Source organism: Alnus glutinosa, chromosome 3, assembly GCF_958979055.1.
Source record: "Alnus glutinosa chromosome 3, dhAlnGlut1.1, whole genome shotgun sequence".
Lineage (NCBI taxonomy): Eukaryota > Viridiplantae > Streptophyta > Magnoliopsida > Fagales > Betulaceae > Alnus > Alnus glutinosa.
Window position 1 is genome coordinate 12,258,288 of NC_084888.1, and position 22,830 is coordinate 12,281,117.

At 34.8% G+C, this 22,830-nt stretch overlaps 2 protein-coding genes and 1 long non-coding RNA gene across 4 annotated transcripts; all 3 read right to left on the reverse strand.

Annotated features, from left to right (window-relative positions):
- Positions 1–2,009: 2,009 nt before the first annotated feature.
- Positions 2,010–8,868, reverse strand: LOC133863097 (inactive protein kinase SELMODRAFT_444075). Of its 2 annotated transcripts, none has more exons than XM_062299089.1 (10): positions 8,618–8,868; positions 7,005–7,949; positions 6,120–6,274; positions 5,931–6,025; positions 4,705–5,747; positions 4,194–4,354; positions 3,783–3,859; positions 3,518–3,665; positions 3,100–3,249; positions 2,010–2,441 (listed from the first exon to the last, which is right to left on the reverse strand). In XM_062299089.1, exons 2-10 carry the CDS (start codon positions 7,183–7,185, stop codon positions 2,202–2,204), a joined length of 2,250 nt encoding a protein of 749 aa, XP_062155073.1. In that variant the 5' UTR covers positions 7,186–7,949; positions 8,618–8,868; the 3' UTR covers positions 2,010–2,201. The 2 variants fall into 2 exon arrangements, with proteins under 2 accessions (XP_062155073.1, XP_062155072.1); XM_062299088.1 differs by having other exon boundaries at positions 8,448–8,868.
- Positions 8,869–16,948: 8,080 nt separating this feature from the next.
- LOC133863178 (uncharacterized) lies at positions 16,949–17,755 on the reverse strand. The gene has a single exon (XM_062299154.1). The coding sequence runs from the start codon at positions 17,753–17,755 to the stop codon at positions 16,949–16,951; it is 807 nt and encodes a 268-aa protein (XP_062155138.1).
- Positions 17,756–18,534: 779 nt separating this feature from the next.
- On the reverse strand, positions 18,535–22,024 carry LOC133862642 (uncharacterized). The gene is made up of 3 exons (XR_009899262.1): positions 21,985–22,024; positions 21,128–21,257; positions 18,535–19,416 (listed from the first exon to the last, which is right to left on the reverse strand). It is a non-coding gene; the product is annotated as an uncharacterized LOC133862642 (long non-coding RNA).
- Positions 22,025–22,830: the final 806 nt, after the last annotated feature.

Sequence of the window (22,830 nt, forward strand, 5' to 3'; positions counted from 1 at the left end):
AAGTTGTGCACAAGTTCACATGAGTGGGTGGGTCCTACTCATGTGAGGGGGTTGTACACAAATTGTGCACAACCTGTTGTGCAAATAACAATCTCCGATACTTATTACCTTCCAGGAGTGACTCACTTTTTGTTCCCTCTACTCTTAAAACGCCTAACCAATTCAGAACAATGTAAAAGACAAAGAAAATAAATTTAAAAAATTTTCTTTAAATTAAAAAAAAAAAAAAAAAAAAAGAAAAGAAAAAAAAAAGCTTGGAAATAGGCCAAGAAATGGCCACCGTGAATGGTGCTAATTGATTTGCAACCGAACCAGCGGGAGACTCTGAGGGGCTGCAGGAGGTACCCCACGACGGTACATCTCAAAGGTAAGGCCGCAGGAGACTTGCACTTGTACAAGTTTCCTCCAACCTCCACCCCTAATGGAGGAAATTTTGTTTATGTGCATTTTGACTCTTTTTGTAATTTTATTATTTTTTAGGACATACTTCAAAATTTTTTGGGATGTAATAATATTGATATATTCACTTTATTGCATGACTGTTGGTAACTAAGCGACTTAAGGGGGGGTTTAGCATTGCGATTTCATAGATAAAAAATACGTTTTAAAATGAAATCGCATAAAATGAATGGTTTAGGAATACGTTTTTAAAAAAATTGCAATTTGAAAACGCAGAAAATCACATGCAATGAGTTTTTTTTTTTTTTTTTTTTTTTTTTTAGCATACAATTGTAAAGGTTAAACTGCGATTTTAAAAGCCAAATTATAATTTTGTCAAACGTTTAACTACATTTTTAATCAAATTTAAAAAACTGGCTAATAAAATTTTGTTTTAAGCAACATACGGTAATAATTTTTAATCAAATTAAACGAAGGACCAATTTTTTGTTTTCCATTTACCTTTGGCCTTGTTTGGTAAGGGAATGAGAATTGATAGAAATGATAGATGTGATATAAAGTAAAACGAATTTTTATAGAAAAGTGAAAAAATTTTGTATTGTAGTGAATTTTTTTATTTAAATAATAATAAAAAATTATTAATGTGATGTAAAGTTAGAATGTTTTAAAATTGATTGTTTTTGGGATAAGTGAAGAGGGGAAGGGAAACTTTTTTTCACTTATGCTCCGTTTGTTTCAGTGTAAAACGATTTCGGCATTTTCTGGTGTTTGGTAGGGACGAAAATAATAGTCAACAGGAAAATGATTTCTGTTTGACCGAAAACCCTTAGTAAATTTCGGAAAATTATTTACGCTTTTTAAAAGCATCCGCCAGAATCTGGCCAGAATGGCCGGCCGACCGGATCTGGACAGAAAATTCCGGCCAGAACGGTCGGATCCCTGTCGACTGGCCAGGATCTGTTCAGAACAGTCGGATTTCGACCTACTGGCCAGATTCCGACGGTTCTGGCAAATTCAGGCCAGTATGCCGGAGTCCGGCCGTTCTGTGCCGAAATCCGGCAGTTTTGGCCGGAATCCGATAACTTTTCGCCGGAATCCGGCAAACCCAAATTTCGACGAAGCTATTTAGATTCCAGCCTTTATCTTGGATTTTGGCTATAGTCGTCGGAATGGCAAAATCCTGTCAGTCAGTGACAGAATCTCGTCTTCAATAATTTTTATATTATTTTACATTAATATTTATATGATTGAATAAAAATATTAATTTGTGATTTTTCCGTACGCGCCAAACACCAGAAAATGCTTTCAGCGAAAAATATTTGCTAGAAAAATAACTTTTCTGAAATCATTTTACGATGGAAACCATTTTACGTCGAAACAAACGAAACATTAAGCACAATAGCTTAGTTGCGTGTGGGAGAGTTGCACACATTAATTTATTAAAATCAAGCTTAAAAATTACCGTCCATCCCCAGTCTGCAGAATCTGCTTCCACATTGCAATGGAAGATGCCCAAGAGAGAGAGGGAGTGAAAGCATATTCGTAAGAGCTGCTTACCTTATATATATATTTAACCAAAACCGTATTTCAGTGAAGTTTGAAGGAGGCCATTTTAGACTTAATTTTCTTCATTTCCCAAAGAATTACAAAACGTTGCTATTCCCTACTATCCTTCTACTATACAGAAGCAAAATCTAGATGGCTTTGGACAAAAATAATATAAGTGGGAGAAGAAAATACAAAAGGGAGGGGGGCATACGTATTTGGCGTACGGAAGACGTAGTTTTAAACGGATGAGTTCTTTAGAAAACATCATCAGATGAAGCCCTCCTTGCCTTGTCCCTTTCCCAACAAGTTGGCCTCAAAGTCTCAAGAGACAGCTTCCCACTAAACCCTTCTATTGCATCATTTGATAGGGGACCGCTATAATGTTGCTGCTGCTGCTCTGTGCAGATCCGGCCACTCCTGCTCCCCACATCATATCCTGGTGTTGACACGTAATTTGTGTCCATGACCATGTCACCTTCCAGTATGCGGAGTACCTTCACCAAAACAACATAAAAAAATAATAAATAAATTTAAAAAAAAAGAAAAAGAAAAAAAAAAAAAGAAAAAAAGAAAAAGAAAAAGAAAAAAGTAAGTAAATGCTTGTCCCAGGACCCAAATGTCAATTACAACTACCTCATCAATCCAAGTATGTGATGTGCAAGATATTTTTAAGCAGGTTAGAAGAAATCTAGGTCTCAGGCGACTTTTACAGTAAAACTGGTCCCCAACAAAACCCATGAAACCTGGAGCAAACCTTTCCCATCAATGTTTTTCCATGTTAACAGGCTCCCACTAATCATACAAACATTCAAAAAGAATCCTTCACACTTCGGCTTCCTGTTTGTTTCCTCAACACTTCCATCCACTCAGACACATCCTCAGGAAAGTGTCACGTATCTTTTCCACTTCTCCACATTATCCTTTTTGACTTCTGCTTTCAATGTCCAGTTTACCAAACGGAAACTATGCAAAATGTGGAATTTAAATATGGGTACTGATTCAATACTGCAAAAACATATTTGTCGAGTATCTACAGAGTGAGCAGATTGTCAACATAACATCATACTGGCCTTCCTGACCCCCTTCCAAGTGACTGTTTTCTTGGTCAAAATTGAAAAGAGAAATGAATGTTTTCTTTTTAGTTCTCTCTACCTGTGACATGCGAGGCCTAGAATGAGGATCCCGCCCTATGCATAAAGATGCAGCATGCAGCATGCAAAAGACCTCATGTTCTGAATAGTGATTCCCCAACCGTGGATCAACCAGTGCCTCAATGGCATATTCTTCCAATAATGGACGTGCCTGTTCCAGATTTAAAAAAATAAAATTAAATAAATAAATAAATAAAAACACATGTAAATCAAGAAGAATTATCAAAGAACCTACATCTTGAGGAACTACAACAAAAGCTACAATAAATAGTTTGCTTTTACTATTCATTACTTCAGGAGTTGTCATGTTTCTGAACACTAACATTTATTTGATAGATTATCAAATATGCACTTAATAGAAAACACGACAGGCTAATATATGCAAAAAGATACAAAAATAGAATCCAATAAAATCGCACCCATTCAGTAAGACACTGCTGGCCCTTGGGCCGGTTGAGGTCCACTGCTTTTCTTCCTGTAACAAGTTCCACCAATACAACCCCAAAAGAGTATACATCAGCTTTATCCGTGATTTGGCCACTTTGTGCGTACTCTGGAGCCAAATACCTACAGTGCAGAAGAATGACTTGTAAGATTCTGTAATTGCTTTTTTTGTTTTTGTAAGTAAGATTCTGTAATTGCTTGGGGAAGATAGAACATAAAAACAACAGCTATCATGCTTACCCAAATGTTCCAATTACTCTTGTTTCCACGCCTGTGTCTCCATCAGGCTGCCACCTTGCCAGGCCAAAATCACCAACCTTGCAAGACAAAAGTTTGAACCAAGATCACAACACCAAACAATATTCCTACACACTGTCATGTAAAATAACCATTTCATGCACCTTGAAAAATAGCTAAAGCAACATCTCAATATCAAAAGGAACTACCATATTTGAGAAAAAAAAAAAATTCTATCCATATATTCTATGATGTAGTGTATGTCGAAAAATAAATAGACAACATTTTACTTGAAAAGGGTGGGACCAAAAAGAGGCTCCAATTGGAGTTTAAGGATGCAACAGCAAAGCTATGATAATTAGCATGAGATATGAACTTTTCTAAATTAGATAGGAGTAAATAAGATTGCCGTACCAGTGGTTCAAAATCATGGGTGATGAGGATGTTGTTTGGCCGCATGTCACGATGGACAATGCAACCCACCCTGCATTCTTCATGAAGATATCGTAGCCCCCGAGCTGCTCCAACAGCAATTTTTTGGCGTGCAGACCATTCTAATGGCTCTCGATTTCGTCCTGAAAGAAACCCACGTCCTCATTAAATTAACAACCAGCATTACTTGCCAGAAAATTAACATGCCAAAGTTAATTTTTATCAATATATTAAAAACTTGACAATGATGATGATGTTTGATGACCCTGCTAATAATTGCATTAATAAAGATCAAGTCTTGAAGACAATAAATACAGCTGAAGATTTATTTAAGTTTGTTCAGATTTTACCGCATACAATTAAGTTTAGAAGTAGCAGAATAAAAAGTTGCTCATTATATGTCTGCCAAACAGGTTTTAATGAAGAAGCTATTTACTAAATGAAATAGTAGAAACAGGTTTCATGTTGTCAGTCCTAACTCCCAATAAATTACCATATAGATGAGAATCCAGTGACCCATTGCATATATATTCATAAACCAGCAACCTTCTTCTGTCCTCAATACAGAACCCAATCAGCATGACAACATTTCGGTGCTGAGCACAACTCAGAACTTCAACTTCTGAGCAAAATTCAACATCTCCCTGAGAGCTAGCTAATTTGTGTTGCTTGACAGCAACTGCCTGACCATCTGGTAATATACCTCTGTGAACAGATCCAAACCCTCCTTCTGCCAAGAAATTGGCTTGGGAAAATCCACCTGTAGCAATCTCCAGTTCGGCGTAGCTAAACCACCTTGGGGGTTTTCCAAACACAGGTGCCTTGTGTTGACATATTGAACACAATGGAGGGGGGCCAGGAGGTGCACTTCTCGATAGTGAGATTGCTTCTCTAAGATTTCCACTGAACTCCATATCAGTTCGATAGTTCAGCACTCCAATTCCAGTTTCCCCATCAAGCTTCAAATATTTCTCTTGCAAAGCTTTGGATGTTGATGCTTGAGGTTTATCATTATGCCTCTTGGAACTTCCATCTATGTGTTGTGAGGACTGACAATTAGAAGTTAGAAATTCAGCCATCCATGGTTGGAACCTTAAACTTGATGAAGACGAAGATAAATGATCACTGTCTGTGTCTGAACTGGTATCATCAAGATCCAGGTTTTCTTTAATGACTAATGAATCATCTTTCTTAAGATCTCCATTCATCTCCGAGATGAAGAATGGTGAAGTTCCTGGATCTGAGCTTGACACTGATGATGTTCCAGCTTCGGTGGCTGTAAATGGTGTCCCTAGCTCTGGACTACTAGTTGGAGTCACAACTGGCCCTCGAATAGAATTCAAAGAATCCTTCTTCTTTTTAGATTGATTTTCAGATGCTTCATCTCGCTCAGAAGGTAATGGACAGGCTACTTCAGGTTGTTTCGGAGGTGATCCAACCAAATTTAAACGGAGAACTTTTGGTTGGGACCGCTTCATCACCACAATGTTGCACTGCAGCTCTTCCATGCATCGTTTTTCTTCGTGTTTGAGCTGTCTGTTAAAAAAAAGAGTCAACTAAGATAGACCAAAGATACATAATTAAAAAGCAAGAATGTAAATTCTAAATCAAGAAATCAAAAGACAAGATCTTGACAAGACCTCATGTCCCTCACAATGTTATGCATATGATGATATGAATTGCCTTTGAATGTGAAAAAGAAAGGGAAATAAAATATACTTGTCTAGCACAACCCAACTGGCTTGAGCTCTTTTTGCCTCTGCAGCCACTGCACCACAAGGCGATCCAGAAACAATTTTTATCTTGACATTTATCTGCAAAAGAGAAACAGGATGAGAAACTTGGAAGTAACGGATGGAGAAGAATACCTTTGAACAATAGAAAATAGAAAATATATAAATCACTTACCTTATTTGGGTTATAAACTTCATGAAGTTGAAGGATCATTTGGGAGCAAGAATCTGTAATGTCACCCTTCAGCTCTGAACTAGATCCTGAATGAGATTTCTTGTGACCACTGGCACAGTCCCCTGCAAATCTTGGGAAAACCCATAGTTTTCGTCCTGAAGAATTTTGGAAAATTAATTGTCAGTTAGCATTTATCTACAAGTCAGCAAAGTTGGAAAATGGAGAAGGCGTCAGCAGGATGTTCAGAACTTGTTTCATCTAGACAATGGGTTTTTCAAAAATCTTAATTATAATTTCAGTAAAAATTTGAATGACAGAGCTTTAAACTAGTAGTTTTATCAAAGCCCAAAAATATTCCAGGGCAGAAAGCAAAATCTGGAACCTGGTCAATGTCAAAAACATTTTGCCTTTCCCAAAGGTACACTATAATTAGTGTAAAGGAGGGACCCGAGGTTCACATGTTCGTCATTAACTCAAATAAATACTGGGATAGCCACATAAATCCAGCCCCAACAACCCAAGAAACAGAATGAAAAAAAGATCAAGCGTATTCCTCGTCGTTAAAGTAACACATTCAGCCAGCTATAACTCAATAAAAGTGATCCAATGGTAGAACCACTGACCAGCAGGTTGGAAATGTAAACTACTTATCCAAAAAAACAAACATCAGACCAGCAAAAAGGAAATTAACATAAGATTAACCCTACTCCGAAAGTTGGAATGAAAGGAATAAAAGGAAAGCGATCAATTACAACAAAAGTCCAAATTAGATGTTGAAAAAGTATATTCCAATAAAAGGCATAAACTTCTATATAACACTAGCAGTTAATTGATATTTGTCAAGGAAAGGAGCATAAATCAACAAGAGGCGCAAGGATAAGATACCAGAACTTGGCGAAGGAACAACCACAAGCAATGTAATGCAATCCCCAGGTTGAACAACATGCGTCAAGGCCCACACAAGAGCAGTCTTGGGAATTTCCTTCGATGCCTTAACCGCAACGACGACCTTCGCTGCGACATCGGAGCCCTTCTCCTGCTTCCCTCGCTTCTGTTCTTGACTCATGGAAGCCACAAATTCAACCAAACCCTCTTCTTCAACAGATCCAATTCTTAAAACCCATCAAACCCATTTCAATATTGGGGCTGAAGCACGTCTAAAGTGACACAGACAAAAATACCAGCATTATTACTCTGCCCCCACCATGTTGGACGCCAAGACATTTACAACCGACATGCTCACCGTTCCACTAAGAACCTGCGGAGCCAACAATGACAAGACCCTTTTCACCGATTCACACAAAGCAATTCTTGAAACCCTCTCTTCCCCTCACTTTTCCTGCAGTGAAAATCTCGGAATGAATATTCCCAAAATGGTAACAACGTTATTTGATCTAGTTACCCCTTCGGCTCATAAAGCAAGACACCTTAGTTTCTCCTCAACGGAAACCTCAAAAGTAAGAGAACTCGAACACTGTTATCCAAAACAATACAAAATGCAAAACGACACAACCGCGAAAGTAGACCTCTACTGTTGCCCCTCAACTCAATGAGTCAAAACGGTGAAAGAAACAGCTCCTAAGGGTAAAGTGAGTTGTCAAAAGTTGGATCCAATCCAGAGATAGGCTTTTTCTCCAAGTAAACGAAATCGAGTTAACATTGACCAAAGATTCCACTACTCAATTTAGCACTACTGCTCTATGCCAAACCAAAAGTAATCAAATAGTGGAAATGAGCAGAGAGTTATGATAGTGAATCTGTGTTGAAACGCTCGACGAGCTCTATGAGCCTCAATTTAAACCGAGTTTGAAGCCCGACCAAGTAATAGCCCTGCACAACCCAGATTAAAAGTTTTTGTCAGCATCGGAACCATCAGATTGAAGACAATCGCTCTGTTTGGTCTCAGAGAAACTGTAGGAAAATCTAATTTACGATTCATGTTCTGTTCAGAAACAGAAGAATGACACCCCCCGTACTGATCTTGTCACCATTCGAGTCACGTGTTTCATTGTGTTTCAGGAACCTAACAAAACTACAGCCTAAGATCCAAAAAACATATATATTTTCCGGACAACCAAACACACGCCAACAAAAAAAAAAAATCAGAGAAGCGCGCACATACATATATACACACACTCGTATGCATTTACCTGCTAAGCCTTCAAAATTTCCACTGAAAAAAATTAAAAAAACAAAACAGAATCCACTAAAGACGAACGAGGTAGATTCAACAGAAGCATTTACACCAGACCACTTTACTCACGTGAAGAGCACACAAACACAATGACATATTCGAAAATAGAACAAAAGAAAAGAGAGATTTATTACTGTTTTCTCCTCTTCCTCCTCCTCCTTCTTTCACATCAGCACCAAACACGTACAAACGAAAATGGATTCAAAAGCCAGGACACACAGAAAGAGAGCGCCAAAGCCAAACAACCATATTTACAGCGAGAAAGAGAGAGAGAAATGCAATTACGAGTTTACGGAAAAATTACAGTTGAGCGAAGAAATAATTATGGCGAATCCATGCATATACGGACATGTGCGCCTCTCGTCTGCGTGTCTGCTCAGAGAGTCACAGCCAATCTGTGTTTCGCAGATTTCGCTGTGGATGGCCGTCGACTGCTCTGATTTATAAATGCCTCTGGTTTTTGGTTTTATTTCGGATCTGGCCCTTACAGATCTGTTGGTGCATGAGACGGCGTCGTTCATATAGCGGGGTTTTTGAGATTTGAAAATTGTGCACAAAAGGTTAAGTTTGGCTGATAGGCTTTGTCCCGGTTTAACATATATAGGCGGCGCGCAAAATTGATGAACAGGATCTGTTGGTGTAGGGGGTCCCGCTTCATTTTTCGTTCAAATTAAAGGGTGATTAAAGATTTAAAGGGCAAAGCGCTGAGAATCTATGGCCACTGATGTGCCTCCACATGATCGGATGCCTATTTCCTGCTATTGAGCTCAACTTAAACTAATAATAATAATAATTAATAATAATAAAGTTTCAACTAAAACTTTTACCTACATGGTTTCAAACTTTTAAAATAATGTCTTTTTTAAAGTATAGATTTGTTGAACCAATTGATTTGGGGAACGTAGGTAATATAGTTAATGGTACAAATTAAAACTTGAAAGAAATGTAGATTCAAACTAACAAAAATATTATAGATTTAAAGATAATATAATAAATTAAATGGATTAGAATTTTCATTTTTCAATTTTTTTTTGTTTTTTGAGAAACTAAAAAGATAAAAGCAGCACGTACATTTTATAATGTTACAATAATTTTGCACTATTTATGAAATCAAAAGTGTTTATACCTTAAGTTAAGTGCTTCATAGATTGAACCACAAAACATGAGATACATGTAGTCAAGAATTTGAAAATTTTCGTTATTTTTTTATTTTTTTTTTCATATAAAAAATTTAAAATTAAATTTAAACCAAATCAAATCATGTAAAAACCACTTGGCCTTTAGAAGTTGCCAAAATGTATCGGATAAATCAAAGCTCATTAAAGCCAAATCCAAAGGCTGTTAACAAATTATAAATGGACCACCAACTGTATTGAATTCTACACAAACGATTTTTAGATTTCAGAAGAAACAAAGCGCACACATTGCTCAAGGATGAACAACACTGCACTCACTGTCCAATTGCCACGTGTATTGCCTTACCTGACAGTCATCCCCGTTTTTTAGCACACAAAAAGAGAAATCTCCCAAAATCGTAAATAACTCCTCAAACTTGCCCGTTTTCCCAAACCACCTCACCATTCAATAGTTTTATTCGAACTTCACCATAAATGCCAAAGCGTGAACTTAACCACACGCTCACGTTAGCATTCATGGCCACCCCACGACTACAGTTTGAATAGTACCACACGTCCCAAACGTGGGACCCAATGTCGGGACCCACTCGCCGTTACCCATCGCCGTCAGGGTTAGCCTACTTGCCCTCACCTCACTATTCACACACACACACACACACCCTCTCAGCTGTCAGGCTCGTACCATTTCCCGAGGCAAACGTTTTCACTTCTCTGGTAACTGGTAGCTCACGGCAAGCCTTTCTTATCGTACCGCCTACTGTAGCCCTAGCCTTGATTGAACCTCTCGTGCATGGGACGGTGACCTGACGACGGCGTTTCGGCGGCTGACGTCCTCATTTTTGACGCCACGTATCCGGGATCGTGTCTCAGTTCTCGCAGCTTCGAACCTGCGAAACAACATTTGATTAATCCATACCTTTTCGCGGAGTGGCATTATTAAATTAATCTAATACGTGGAACTTTACTGTGTAAATAGTCTTTTTGTCTCGTGTGATTAGAGGGTTAATTACATAATTAGATGGTTATCGTAGAAGACAAAAGCATGCATTGGGACGTGTTAGTTGAAGCATTCCTGTCAAATATCTAATCGTTAATCGGCTACAAAATATTAAGATGACAAAAAGGAAGAACAAACAGAAATGACATATAATATAATAAAATGCATGGTTGGTGTGTGTTACAGCATGTCAAATTAAGCGTTGGGACATAGTGGAACTATAGGTTTCGTATCTTAAAAAGGGTATCTTGGTACAGGGCTAATGTAACAGTGATTAGCACGAATTTCAAGTCCTCATTAGCAATTAAATTTAGGTGATTGCTATTTGTATTGAGGATAACAATAAAAGATGTGCCATGCACGTCCGAAAAGAGGGACAAGGACCCTCAATTTCATAACCTAGATTGGTAGTAAAAAGAAAAAACTTATTAAATTCAGAGCTAAATTAAAAATTTAAACACGAGGGTGTTTTTTAAACCCTAGCTAGAAGGAATCCAAAATAGACAAAACATATACAAAAGACGTTGTTTGTTGACTTGGGGCGGAAAAGAACAAAGAGGTAGTTCGTGGTTCGTGTCTGTGAACTCATTCTTGACTGAATGATAGCCAATGTAGCAAATTGTGGTAGCGTAAGGAAGAGTTTACCCCCCCCCCCCCCCCCCCCCCCCCCCCAATTCACGTCTCTTTTCTGCTTGAGAGCATTGGTAGCAAAAATTTTATTTACCACCTTGTTTGTCTCGATGTAAAAAATATTTTCAACTAAATCGTTTTTCAATTTTTTTAAAAATAATTTTTTGTGTTTGACTCGTACAAAAAATACCGACGACAAAAAATTATCGGCGATGATGGCTGGAATCCAGCGACACTGGCCAAATTTTGGCTAGTCTCGTTCGAATTTGGCAGGCCTGATTTCAACAATTCTGGCTAGTCAGAATTCGGCACAGTAGCCAGATTCTAGTAATTATCCCCGGAATCTGACCATTGGCAAAACCTGGCCAATATTACCGGAATCTAGCATAGTGGCTGAATTTCGGCGACATTGGCTGTAATTCGGCCAGTGTTATCGCATTCCGACAACCGAATCTCAAAATTTGGGGACTTTCAGTGACAGATTCAAGCTAACAACAAATTCTAATGACTAACAGTAGCAGATTTTCAAAACGTACGTGCAAGAATGAGAAATTTAAATTCATAAAATGATTTACAATTTAAAAAATTGTAAATCATTTTTCACAAATTAAAGAGATTTTTTTGGTCAAACTAAAAATGATTTTGTTGACCATCATTTTCGATTACACCAAACACCGAAAAATACAAAAATAAAAATATTTTTATGCCAAAACAAACGGAGCTAGAGTAACACTTTTGTTTCTTTTAACATTATTTTAATATAAAAAGATTTTCTCTCTCTTCTCTTTTATCTAACATTTATTTGAAATAATATTTAAGTTGCTTTCTTTTTATCTAGTGTTTATTTAAAATAATATTTAAATGGTATATGAAAATAATACAATAAACTATTGTTGAGTTTATTTGAATATAGAATTAAAAAGTAATTTAATTTTTTAAATTTAAAAAAAATAATCTAAAAAATATGCTGCTAGTGCTCTAACAACATGATTTCTTTTACAACTTAAAAACAGCGACACAAAATAAATCATGGTTCCCAAGCAAAACATTCATTATTATCTGTATTTATTTATTTTATTATAATCATTTGATTTTGCATAAACAGGTATATTAAGGAATACAATTCTATTCATTTTATGGTTATAATTTAAAATTTGTGCATTTAATGGTATACATAAAATTAATGTTGGAATATCTTTTTTTAAAAAAATAAATAAATAACATAACATTATGTATACTATTAGATGCACCAATTTTAAATTATAACCATGAAATAAATTCTATATAATTTCAAATAAATTTTTTGGAGAAAATCCTGGTCCGTCCATCTACTTTCGTGTTGTGCCATTCATTTCTTCCATAGCCGCTGCTGTTGTTTGCTGGTTGTGTTTTTACTTTGAATAATAGGTTATTCTCTATAGATCTACCCCTCATGTAAGATCTATGGGATGAAGGTTAGATAGGTGTGAGGGATTATCCCTCACGGTCTGGATAGTTTGATGTGAGAGGTTATCTCTCATGACCGGTTTAAATAAATTTTTCTTCAATATTTGATTACCCTTGTCTTTGATCTAGTTTACTCGGAACAGATCTGCTATTTAATTATTTTTATACATAAATTAGCGGAAGATGAAAGTCATAGATAGCACTCTATTGTAAAAATTTTGTTCGTATCTATGATTTTGCAAAGCATTATGTTTCGTGATGTAAGAACTTTATATTCGTGATATTTAATTAATAAAATAATCATATTATTCATTAAAAAAAAAAAAAGAAAAAAAAAAAGAAAAAAAAGATGTTAATGTTTTGTTGTGGGAGGCCACGAATCAAGGATTTAAGGCAAGTAGGGGATATAATAAGATTAAAATTAATTAAAGGGCTACCAAAACCCTACTCCAGAGTCTTGATTTTGATGATACATAGACATAGTTACCAAAAAAAGATTTTGATGATACCATACAATATAAACATTGGTCCTGGTGGGTCTTTTTGTTTTGTTTCTTCATTAAATGTAGCTGGGCCTTTCTTGTCTCCAAAGCAACAGACCCTCCAGCTAAGAGTGAGTGACCAATTAGTACGAAAGCTCTGACATGCCCATTGGAACAACTTCGGAACTCGCTCGCTAGCTTCTGGTTTTAAATCTCATAAAAAGCTTTTATTATTAAGTAATAATTTCTTACGCTCTTCGTTTCCTTCTCACTAGAGCGGTTTGATAATTTTTTATAGGACTTGAGATTTGATATGAAATTAATATAAAATAAAAATATTAGGTCTAAGCAATATGATCTGTTTAATTAAAATAAATTTATATAATATTATATTTATGTTTTGATACGATTCGAATTTGACACGTGACATAATAATTTATAATTTATAACATGACCTACAAATTTAATATGAATTTAAAACAAAATAAAAAAAATTGACCCGAATGGGATAGGTAAATACGAAATGTCACATCTACCCTGACCAGACAAGGTATGCCTGTGTAAATTGCTTGGAAATGAAGTTTGTGGGTGGCAGTCATGGTCACAACTCATGACAAGCGAGAGGATGATGGGATAATGCCCAATTGCCCAACCCAATTTATTTTATATTGACATCCTTTGAATGCGACAATGGAATGTGCTTGTCGTTTCAAAGGTCGTTATGGCGTCCTCCACTGATCGTGATGGCAAACTGTGCTGAAGATGATTTCAATCACAATTAATAGGGGTGTTTTGAATTATTTTTTATTTTTTATTTTTATTTTTTTATTTTCTCTGAGTTGGTTAACAAACAAAATAAATAAACTATTTCCTTTCCTATACAGTTATTTCTGATATTTAAAATATAAGAAGCGAATATGGACTGTCCAAAGACAAGGTAACAAGAGAGTTCCCAATGATTATCATTTTCGGGGACGTATAGAATTATCATCATGATATTTTGGATGGAAGCCGTTGGATCCAATTCTAATCATATAAATATGCAATGCCACTATTTTATCCTACCATTTTGTAGTTTGCTTCATCCGACGAAATATAAAATGAAAATGATAAAGAAATAAAAGTAGTTTGCCACCCTATCTAATTAAGCATATCTATATATATGATTTGAGAAAAGAGAAAAACAATTGGAGCGAACAATTGTTCCGTGAGCTGATGGGGTGACCTTCAGCGCACGTTATCTACCTTTTATTTTTATTTTTATTTTTTTTATTTTTCAATGCATCACTCCCCTGATATATAGGTTTAGATGGTAAGACGATGAGTAAAAATGTGGATGTAGTTATTAGCAATATTCGTATCCGTATAATTAAAGTATCATTTTTAAGTATCTATATTCTTATCCGTACAGTTATTATTTGCAATCTGCATATGATGTAATGAGCGTTTTAGATTACTATATAAATTTTTATGCAATATTAAATAATGTGGTTAATTATTACTATATATGCAAGCTTAAAATAAATTAAGATTTTATCTGTTACATAATTCACGATTAACAACAATTAACAACCATATAGGGTCTTGTCTCATAGAGGAATCGAGATTTTGATTACCTAAAGAAAAGAAAAAAAAGTAAATGTTGTAAAATATGCCTTTGAGGTGATAGTTGAAAAAAAAAAAATATATATCAAATTCACAACAACGTCGTTTTAGTGAATTTAATAAAATATATATTTAGGAGCAGAGCTAGGATTTGAGATTTGGGAGGGCCAAATTAAAAAAAAAAAAAAAAAAAAAAAAAAAAAAAAAGAAAGAAATTGGGTGGGGGGGGCCAAAAACTAAAAAAATTAAAAAATTTAGGGATAAAATTATTATTATTATTATTATTTTAGGGGAAAAACCCTAGCGGCCTAGCCTTGAGGCCCCAAGGCCAAGGATAGCTCCACCCCTATATATATTATATATAAAGGAAATGTAAATGTAGTTATTAACCGCAGTTTTATACCTTAAAACTACTATCTACATCTACATATGCAGATAATAGATAAGGGTAGTTATTATCCGCTCCGAATCGCCCGCATTTTTGTCCTATCAGGAACCATAGGCGCTGAATTCTCCAAAGTCCCACTAAAAAATCTAGCAGCATCCAGGTCGATGGATAAGCCAATAGTCCCAATCACATCGCAAAATTTTAACCTTGAAACCTAATCCTCACTGAGACACTGAAATGTCACGAGACCACACCCATCGGTGGTAACATAAAATCATTATGTTTTGGTCAAACATGAGTACTTTATTTATTTGGTTATTACTGGACGTTTATTAATTGCACATTTAGGATCATATATAATTACAAAATCAAAAATTTAAAGGGTAGACTTCAACTTTAATTGAGCAACTCTTGAATATAATCCTGAATCTTGGGTACCAAAAAGTTAGTAACTTTCTTTTTTTCACAAATCTCACAACAACGAGTATTTCCAACAGAATATGCAAATAACAAGTTGATTATTATGAGTTATTTTTTATCTCTATCAGAATAGACAGAATATAATTTTTCCTTTTAGTGTAAATAGTAAATAAGAAGAAGAGCCTATACTATTCATAATAAAAACAGTTTGGGGTAATTACCTTTTCCTCCCATTAACTACCGGCCATTGTCAACATGCCCCCATGAACTGACACCTCGACCAAAAGAGAGCATCCAACTACCAACTTTACACACTTTGCCTCATTCCGTCAAGGAATTCCGTTAACTTGGACAGAATATTCCATTTTTTGGCGTTAATTTTGGTTTAAAGACCAAAATGCCCTCCAATAGTAATTAATAAAAAAAATATTAAAATTAATATGTTTAAAAAAGTTGATGGCATTTATGTCTTTTTACGAATTAAACTGACGGAATGGGGCAAAGTGTGTAAAGTTGGTAGTTGGATGCTCTCTTTTGGTCAATGTATCAATTCATGGGGGCATGTTGACAATGGCTGGTAGTTGATGGGGGAAAAAATGTAATTACCCAAACAGTTTTTTATTGTTTTCTCTATTCTTTTCCTTTCTTCACATTCTCTCTCTCCCTCTTTCTTTCACGCTCCTTTCCACACAAAATAATATTTAAAGAAAATAAAGAGTGAATAAATAATCTGTTGGAGAGAGTATAAAAAAAACAATAACTAAAATAAAGAATTGTAATTTCTCAATAACTTATTGAAAAGAAAAGTAGCAGCTAAATAAAAGACTGTTGGTGCTCAATAAATTAAAACGGACTGGATTCTTTCTATGCTGTTGGTTTTGGTTTATCTGAATGGGCTTACAAACTATTCATATTTTATGTTTCTATGGGCCTTTATTGGCTCTAACAGTTCTAGGCTGGTCTATCTAGTTTGGGCTCAGCCCATATTCTACAGCCAGAGGAGGGAAAAGGAAGAACGTACGTCTAATCCCCACAAAGACTCCAGCTTAAACTTAGGATTAAGATGACCAAATTCCTGTAACTAGTCCAATCTTAGTTTTTGGGCCAGGTTCAAAGCCCAAATTGGATGAGATAAGGTTTTCCAGGGGGAACGCCACCGAGACCATCCTGAAAACCCGTAGTTATCAAATGAGCTAACCAACGATTAACAGACAAAGTTTCTCTTCAAACTAGGTTGAAGGAAGTTCATTCAACCTAGTTTATAAAAGCAGAGACGGAGCCAGGAATTTATCCTAGTAGGGGTGAAGTTCGAATAATAAAATATAATGATAAAATAAATTTTTATTCTCGTTATATACTTCATTTATATTATATATAAAATTATGGTGAACACAATTCAAAATTAGAATAATAACACAGTATGTGAATCACAAAAAGTATATCTATCAGACTTCATAAATATGTCATAATTAATATATTAATAAGTTGTAATGTAGGCAATAGTACAGAATTAAACAAAAATACAAAGTGTCTAAAATTGCATCCTATGCGTTCTCAGAGAAACAAAATGATCAAGTATCAAATCTGAATTGAAGCTCTCAGAAATTTCCCTCTCAATATAGACAACTAAACTATTTGCGAGAAACTTATCGTCTATTTTGTTACAAAGTCTTATTTTAATGACTTTCATAGCTGAAAATGCTCGTTCGATAGTTGCTGTACACACTGAAAGAGTCAAAACAAGACGAATCAATCTGTCAATAAGATGATATCTCTCTGATTTTTCTGTCTCTATCAATTCTCGATATAATTCTGCAATGGAAGACCAATTTTTTAATTTCGGATCATTAAGCATATCAAGTTGAAAATGTTTCAATTGAAATCTCATATTAATTTTCTCTTGTTCTGAAAAATCAAGAGGATAATACTTCTCTGCAAGCCTACATATATCATCAATGTTAAATGACTTATAGGCATCATTTGGATCCAAAGCTGAAATAAGTGTCAAGAGTTCCATTGCCCCTTCACTAAACCTATTATCGAGCTCTTGCAATTGAAAGTCTATGGTAGCATTGAATATGTCAAAATGATAATGATGTTCCATTGTGATGTGATCTCGTTGGTGACAACCTCGGCGTTGAATATAACGAACACCCAAATCTGGAATGTCAATTTCAAATTTCTTGCAGAAAGATACTACTTCCTCAAGCAATCTATCACAATTTTCATCTCTCAACTTTTGGATAAGTTTTTTTGTATTATCAACCAATTGCACAGCAGTCAAGATATCTTGAGATTTTTGTTGCAAATGTTGACAAAGGCCATCAGTGATATCCATGATTTCCTTCATCAAATGTAAAATAAATATGAATTGAAATGGAGTAATCATTTTATAAGCAGCATTAGCATCACCACGTTGAGAGTAAGTGGATCCTTCATTTATAATATTTTCAAGCACTAAACAAGTAGCATTAAACAGCCTTACTAGGCTACAAATAGATTGAAAATGAGAACTCCAACGAGTATCACCAGCTCGTTTCAAAGTGCCAATTTGGTTAGCTCATTTTCCAGTTTCAAGTTCATCAATAGCTAACAAATGTGCAATTTCTGCTGCTTGAGTAGCTTGTAGTTCATCATGATGTTTACATGAAGCACCAACAACATTGATAGTGAAATTCAAATTTGAAAAGAACTCATGAACAGAAACTACTTCTCTAGATGCAGCAACTAATGCTAATTGTAATCAATGAGCAAAACAATGAACATAGTATGCACAAGGACAATCATTAAGAAATAATGCTTGTAATCCTTTCCATTCACCACGCATATTACTAGCACCATCATACCCTTATCCACGAATATTTTGAATATCAAAACAGTTTTGAGAAAGAACAATAGATATTTCATTTTTTAAAGTTGATGCCGATGTATCTTTAACATGGACAACATCAAAGAAACATTCTTGTATAAAACCATCTTTGTCAACAAATCTTAAAACAATAGCCATTTGTTCTTTTTTGAGCTCATCTCGTGCTTCATCAACAATAATACAAAATTTTGAATCACCAATTTCTTAACGAATTGCATTTCGTATCCTCTTTGCCAAGACATGTAAAATATCTTTTTGGATATGATGTGAAGTATATTTAGCATTTTGTGGAACATTTTCTAAGACAACCTTAGCAACTTTTTCATTGTACATGGATACAAGGTCTATTAACTCAAGGAAATTGACACGATTTTTTGAATTTGGACCCTCATCATGACCTCTAAGAGCATATCCTTGGAATGTTAAATAACGAATACAATCGATTGAAGTCTTCAATCGCAATCGATTGTTCAATTTTTGTTCCGAAGTTTGCTTATCAATCACATTTTCAATATGTTGAGATTGATTCTTCAAAGTATCACAACACTTAACAGCATTATTATGAGGTGGACATTGATCATTTCCTATATGGACCAAAAAGCACACTTTATACCATCATTAACCTTTTTTCCAATTACGAAATCCTTCAATAGTAAATGCATTAGCTCCGGGTCGTCCCGTTGGCTTTTTACCGAAAAGATAGCAGGGCAAACAATAAGCAGCATCTTTTGTAGGAAAGTATTCTAACCAATTAAACATCTTGTACCAAGATGATTAAAATCTCCGACAATTTTTTCCAATTCCCGAAAATGGATATCCAGAACTGTTAGAAGGAATGAATCTATATGGACCGTCTTTAAGATAAGCACGTCTAATTTCATCCTGTTGATTAACTGGATATTCCGATATTTGAGGACGTAACCGTGGATCATGTTGAATAGCAGAAATGTCAACTGACTCAATTTGAGATTCAATTCTTAGCATCTTAGAAGGGCGTTGCTCAGGAGCTGAAGCTTGAGGATCAAATGTGGAAGAAGACATTTTAAAATTGGAATCTGCATCTTTTTTCTTAAAAAATGCATCAATTCTTTTTGGCTTGCCCATGATGTAATCTAAGATTTTTAAGGAACCTGAAAATTTATTTATTTATTAGTTTTAAGTGTTTTTACACTAAAAAAACTCATAACTTATGACACATATTCCAATGATATTATAATTAAATTATTACAATATAATGATCATTATTAATCTAATCAATTTTTTAAAAATAGCTTAATAAAAGGATCAAACAATAACAAATAACGTACCTGAAAGTGGCAAAAATCTACTGAAACTTATTGACACTAACAAAATACCAAAGTATGAAGAAAACCTTCTCCAAAGATGCCAATGTTATTCTTGTCTGAATAAGAAAACAATCATAATAAAAAAAATAATAGTAAATAAATTTATTTCTAATCACATAAATGTAAAATAAATAATCCAAAAAATTATTAGCATAAAAAAATTTCTAAATTCATGACACACCACAAGTGGACAACATTAAGATTATTCAAATAATCACTAAATCTCTACATCTACAACATACAGACAAGACTACACATAAAAAAAAAATAAAAAAAAATAAAATGTAATTAAACATAAATAATTACCCATTAAACAAAATCACACACATTTACATATTTGTAAATTGTAATCTCACAAAAAGAAAGAGAGAAAAAAATTAATTAATGTATGATGAGTAGGGCTGTCAAAACGGGTTGACACGACTCGTTTGACCCTCGAACACGTTAAAGGTCAACCCTGACAAGACCCGTTTAGATAAAATGGTCAAATTCTTAAACCCTAATACGACCCTGCTAAATAACGGGTTGACACGACTCGACCCGTTTGACTCGTTTATTGATAAAATCTATAAAAATAAAAATTTAAATTTAAAAAAAAATCATATTGTTTGAATAATCATATTATTTTACAGTTGAAATATAAAATATTTAGTTGTTTTATTAGTTACTTGTTTTGGTTCAACTTCTAAGTTCGAAAACTTGAAAGAAAAAAAAACTCCGCTAATTTTTTTAGTCTTTGCCTTTTTTGTTCAAGTTCTAACTCAATAAAAGAAAAAGACTAGTTTTGTTTTTTGTGAGATTTTTTTTTTTTTAGTTTAGTCTTTACTCTTTAGACAGTGAGAGAAAGAGAGAGGTAATATGATTGTTTAAATTAAATTTTTAATGTTAAAAAAAAAAAGTTTAAGTATACGGGTCAAACAAGTTGACCCACGGGTCAAACAGGTTGACCCTGTAACGACCCTTTTATTAAACGGGTCTAACTTGTCAACCCTTTTATGACCCAAACCATTTTAAGCTTAACTCTAACTCTTTAATTTCGTGTCGGGTTCGCGGGTCATGTTAAAAATTGTCAGCCCTAATGATGAGTGGGGTATGGCCGTATGGGTAATCGTGTTAAACAAAAAGATAAGTTTTAATATTTTATATATTTGACACAATGAGTCAATGACACATCTTCCAAATTGACAAGTGAACAAGACAAAAGATGACTTATATATTCAGTTTTCTACCATTCTACCACTCTTATCTCCAGACTCATAGACTCTATGATGAGTCTGACTGCCGATGACACATGACAAATGAAAAATATAATTTTTTAACATTAATCAAGAGTTTGCACAGGCAGTGGCAGCACAACAATACGCCAATACAAAACCTTTTCAACAAAAAAAAAAAAAAGCAAACAGCACGACTCTCTATGACAGTATCATTATGACTCCATTTCTTTTTTCTTTATTTCCATCTCTATCTCCATAAACTCAAAGACTTAACTCACCAGTCAGGTAGTCACCACAGTTTGCCCAGGCTCAGCGATACCAACAGGCAAAGAAGAAGAGCGGAGCTGCGGAACAACCAATTTCTTGAGCGATTTTCTTCAATTTTCAGCCCAACGGTAGTAGCAAAGGCTTACAGAAAGAAGATTATGAAAATGTTTAAGTTTGTTTCATAACTTTCATTGTTTGCTTCGGTCTTCACTCTTCAGATTGGTGTAAAACTTAGAATATTATACGGTTGTAGCTAAGTAAAAAAGTTTGGTTGGATACATGGGTAACTTGTGTTTGATTTGTGAGAGATCAGCCCAAATACTTAATTTTTTAAAGGGCTAAGCTGGTTGATTGGGCTTAAATTTGTAGGGGCGAGAGTGCTAATGGACCTAAATTAGACATATAAATTTTTTTTTTAAAAAAATAAGATGCAGGGGCCGGCACCCCTGCTTGCCCTCCCTTGCATCCGCCCCTGTATAAAAGTGTCATGTGTTTTTTTGCGTGCGAGAAGCACATTTTTTTTTTTTGGGGGGGGGGGGGGGGGGAATAAAGTTGGAAGAGCAAATGCATTTTCTAAAATTTCTTCTAACTCCATCCTTGCAATTAAAAAAAAAAAAGAAAAAAAAAAAGAAGCATGTTCTTCTCACAGGCTTACCATCACAAAAGACCTTGTTTCACCCAAGGTTTTGAATCTAAGAAACCAACAATTTGTAATGGAAAAACAATGGTATCAAATTAGAAAGAAAAAAAAATAAAAAATAAAAAAATCTTAGGAACATGGGAAGTGGGAGCATGGGAACATTGCTATGATACCAATAGTATAAAGCTCTTCATAAAAAAGGGATAAAAGAATTATTGGAAAACTTACTTGAAATAATTGGCAATTGATCTTTATGGTTGGAAAGTATAGTTCATATTACAATTCTGAAAATACAAAGTAAAAGAACAAAAGAGAAGATTACAAAGGAGATTGGGAAAAAGGTTCATAAGGAAGGCTTCTTCATTTCTGAGTGAGTGTCTGAATTCTTTAATGTCTTCACCCTTCCGCATTTCGGCATATGGAATAGGATTCTTTCTGTTTCAAATGAAATGGAGAATAGTAAGTTAATTATAAAATAATGGTAAAGTTGTCCAAAAAATTTAGAAAAGAGCCAGTTAATTATAAACAATAGACAAAATTGTTATTTTAATTTTGTAGACAATTTTACCATTATTTTATAACTAATTGGCTCATCTCTATTTCATTTCTGTTTCCTCCGCGTATGCCCCTTTTATAATTGCAAAAGAGATTCCTGATAATTGTTTGAAGAGTAAAATACTTGAGAATTAACCACAAGGGTGTAGTCTAGTGGTTAAGGCTTGAGGATTCTAGAGATATTATTCATTGAGGTCTTGATTTGAGACTTACTGAGTGCTACCTCCTATTTGGGGTCAGCTAACTGAGCATAGCCCGTGTTTTTAGGCTTCATTCCTAAAGTGGTGTTGGAGATGGGGCCAGAGATTAATCTGCGGATCCTGACTAGGTCTCTATGCTCGGTAATTGCCCAGTCATAAACTAGCTCGAATTACTATTCGACTATAGGTGAACTAGAATACTCTGATAAAAAAAATAAAATAAAATGAGGATTATCCTGAAAGTAGATTTCAAGTCGTCGATAAATTTGAATAATGACATATGAACAGTATTGACCATGGACGGTGAACAGTAAAAAAG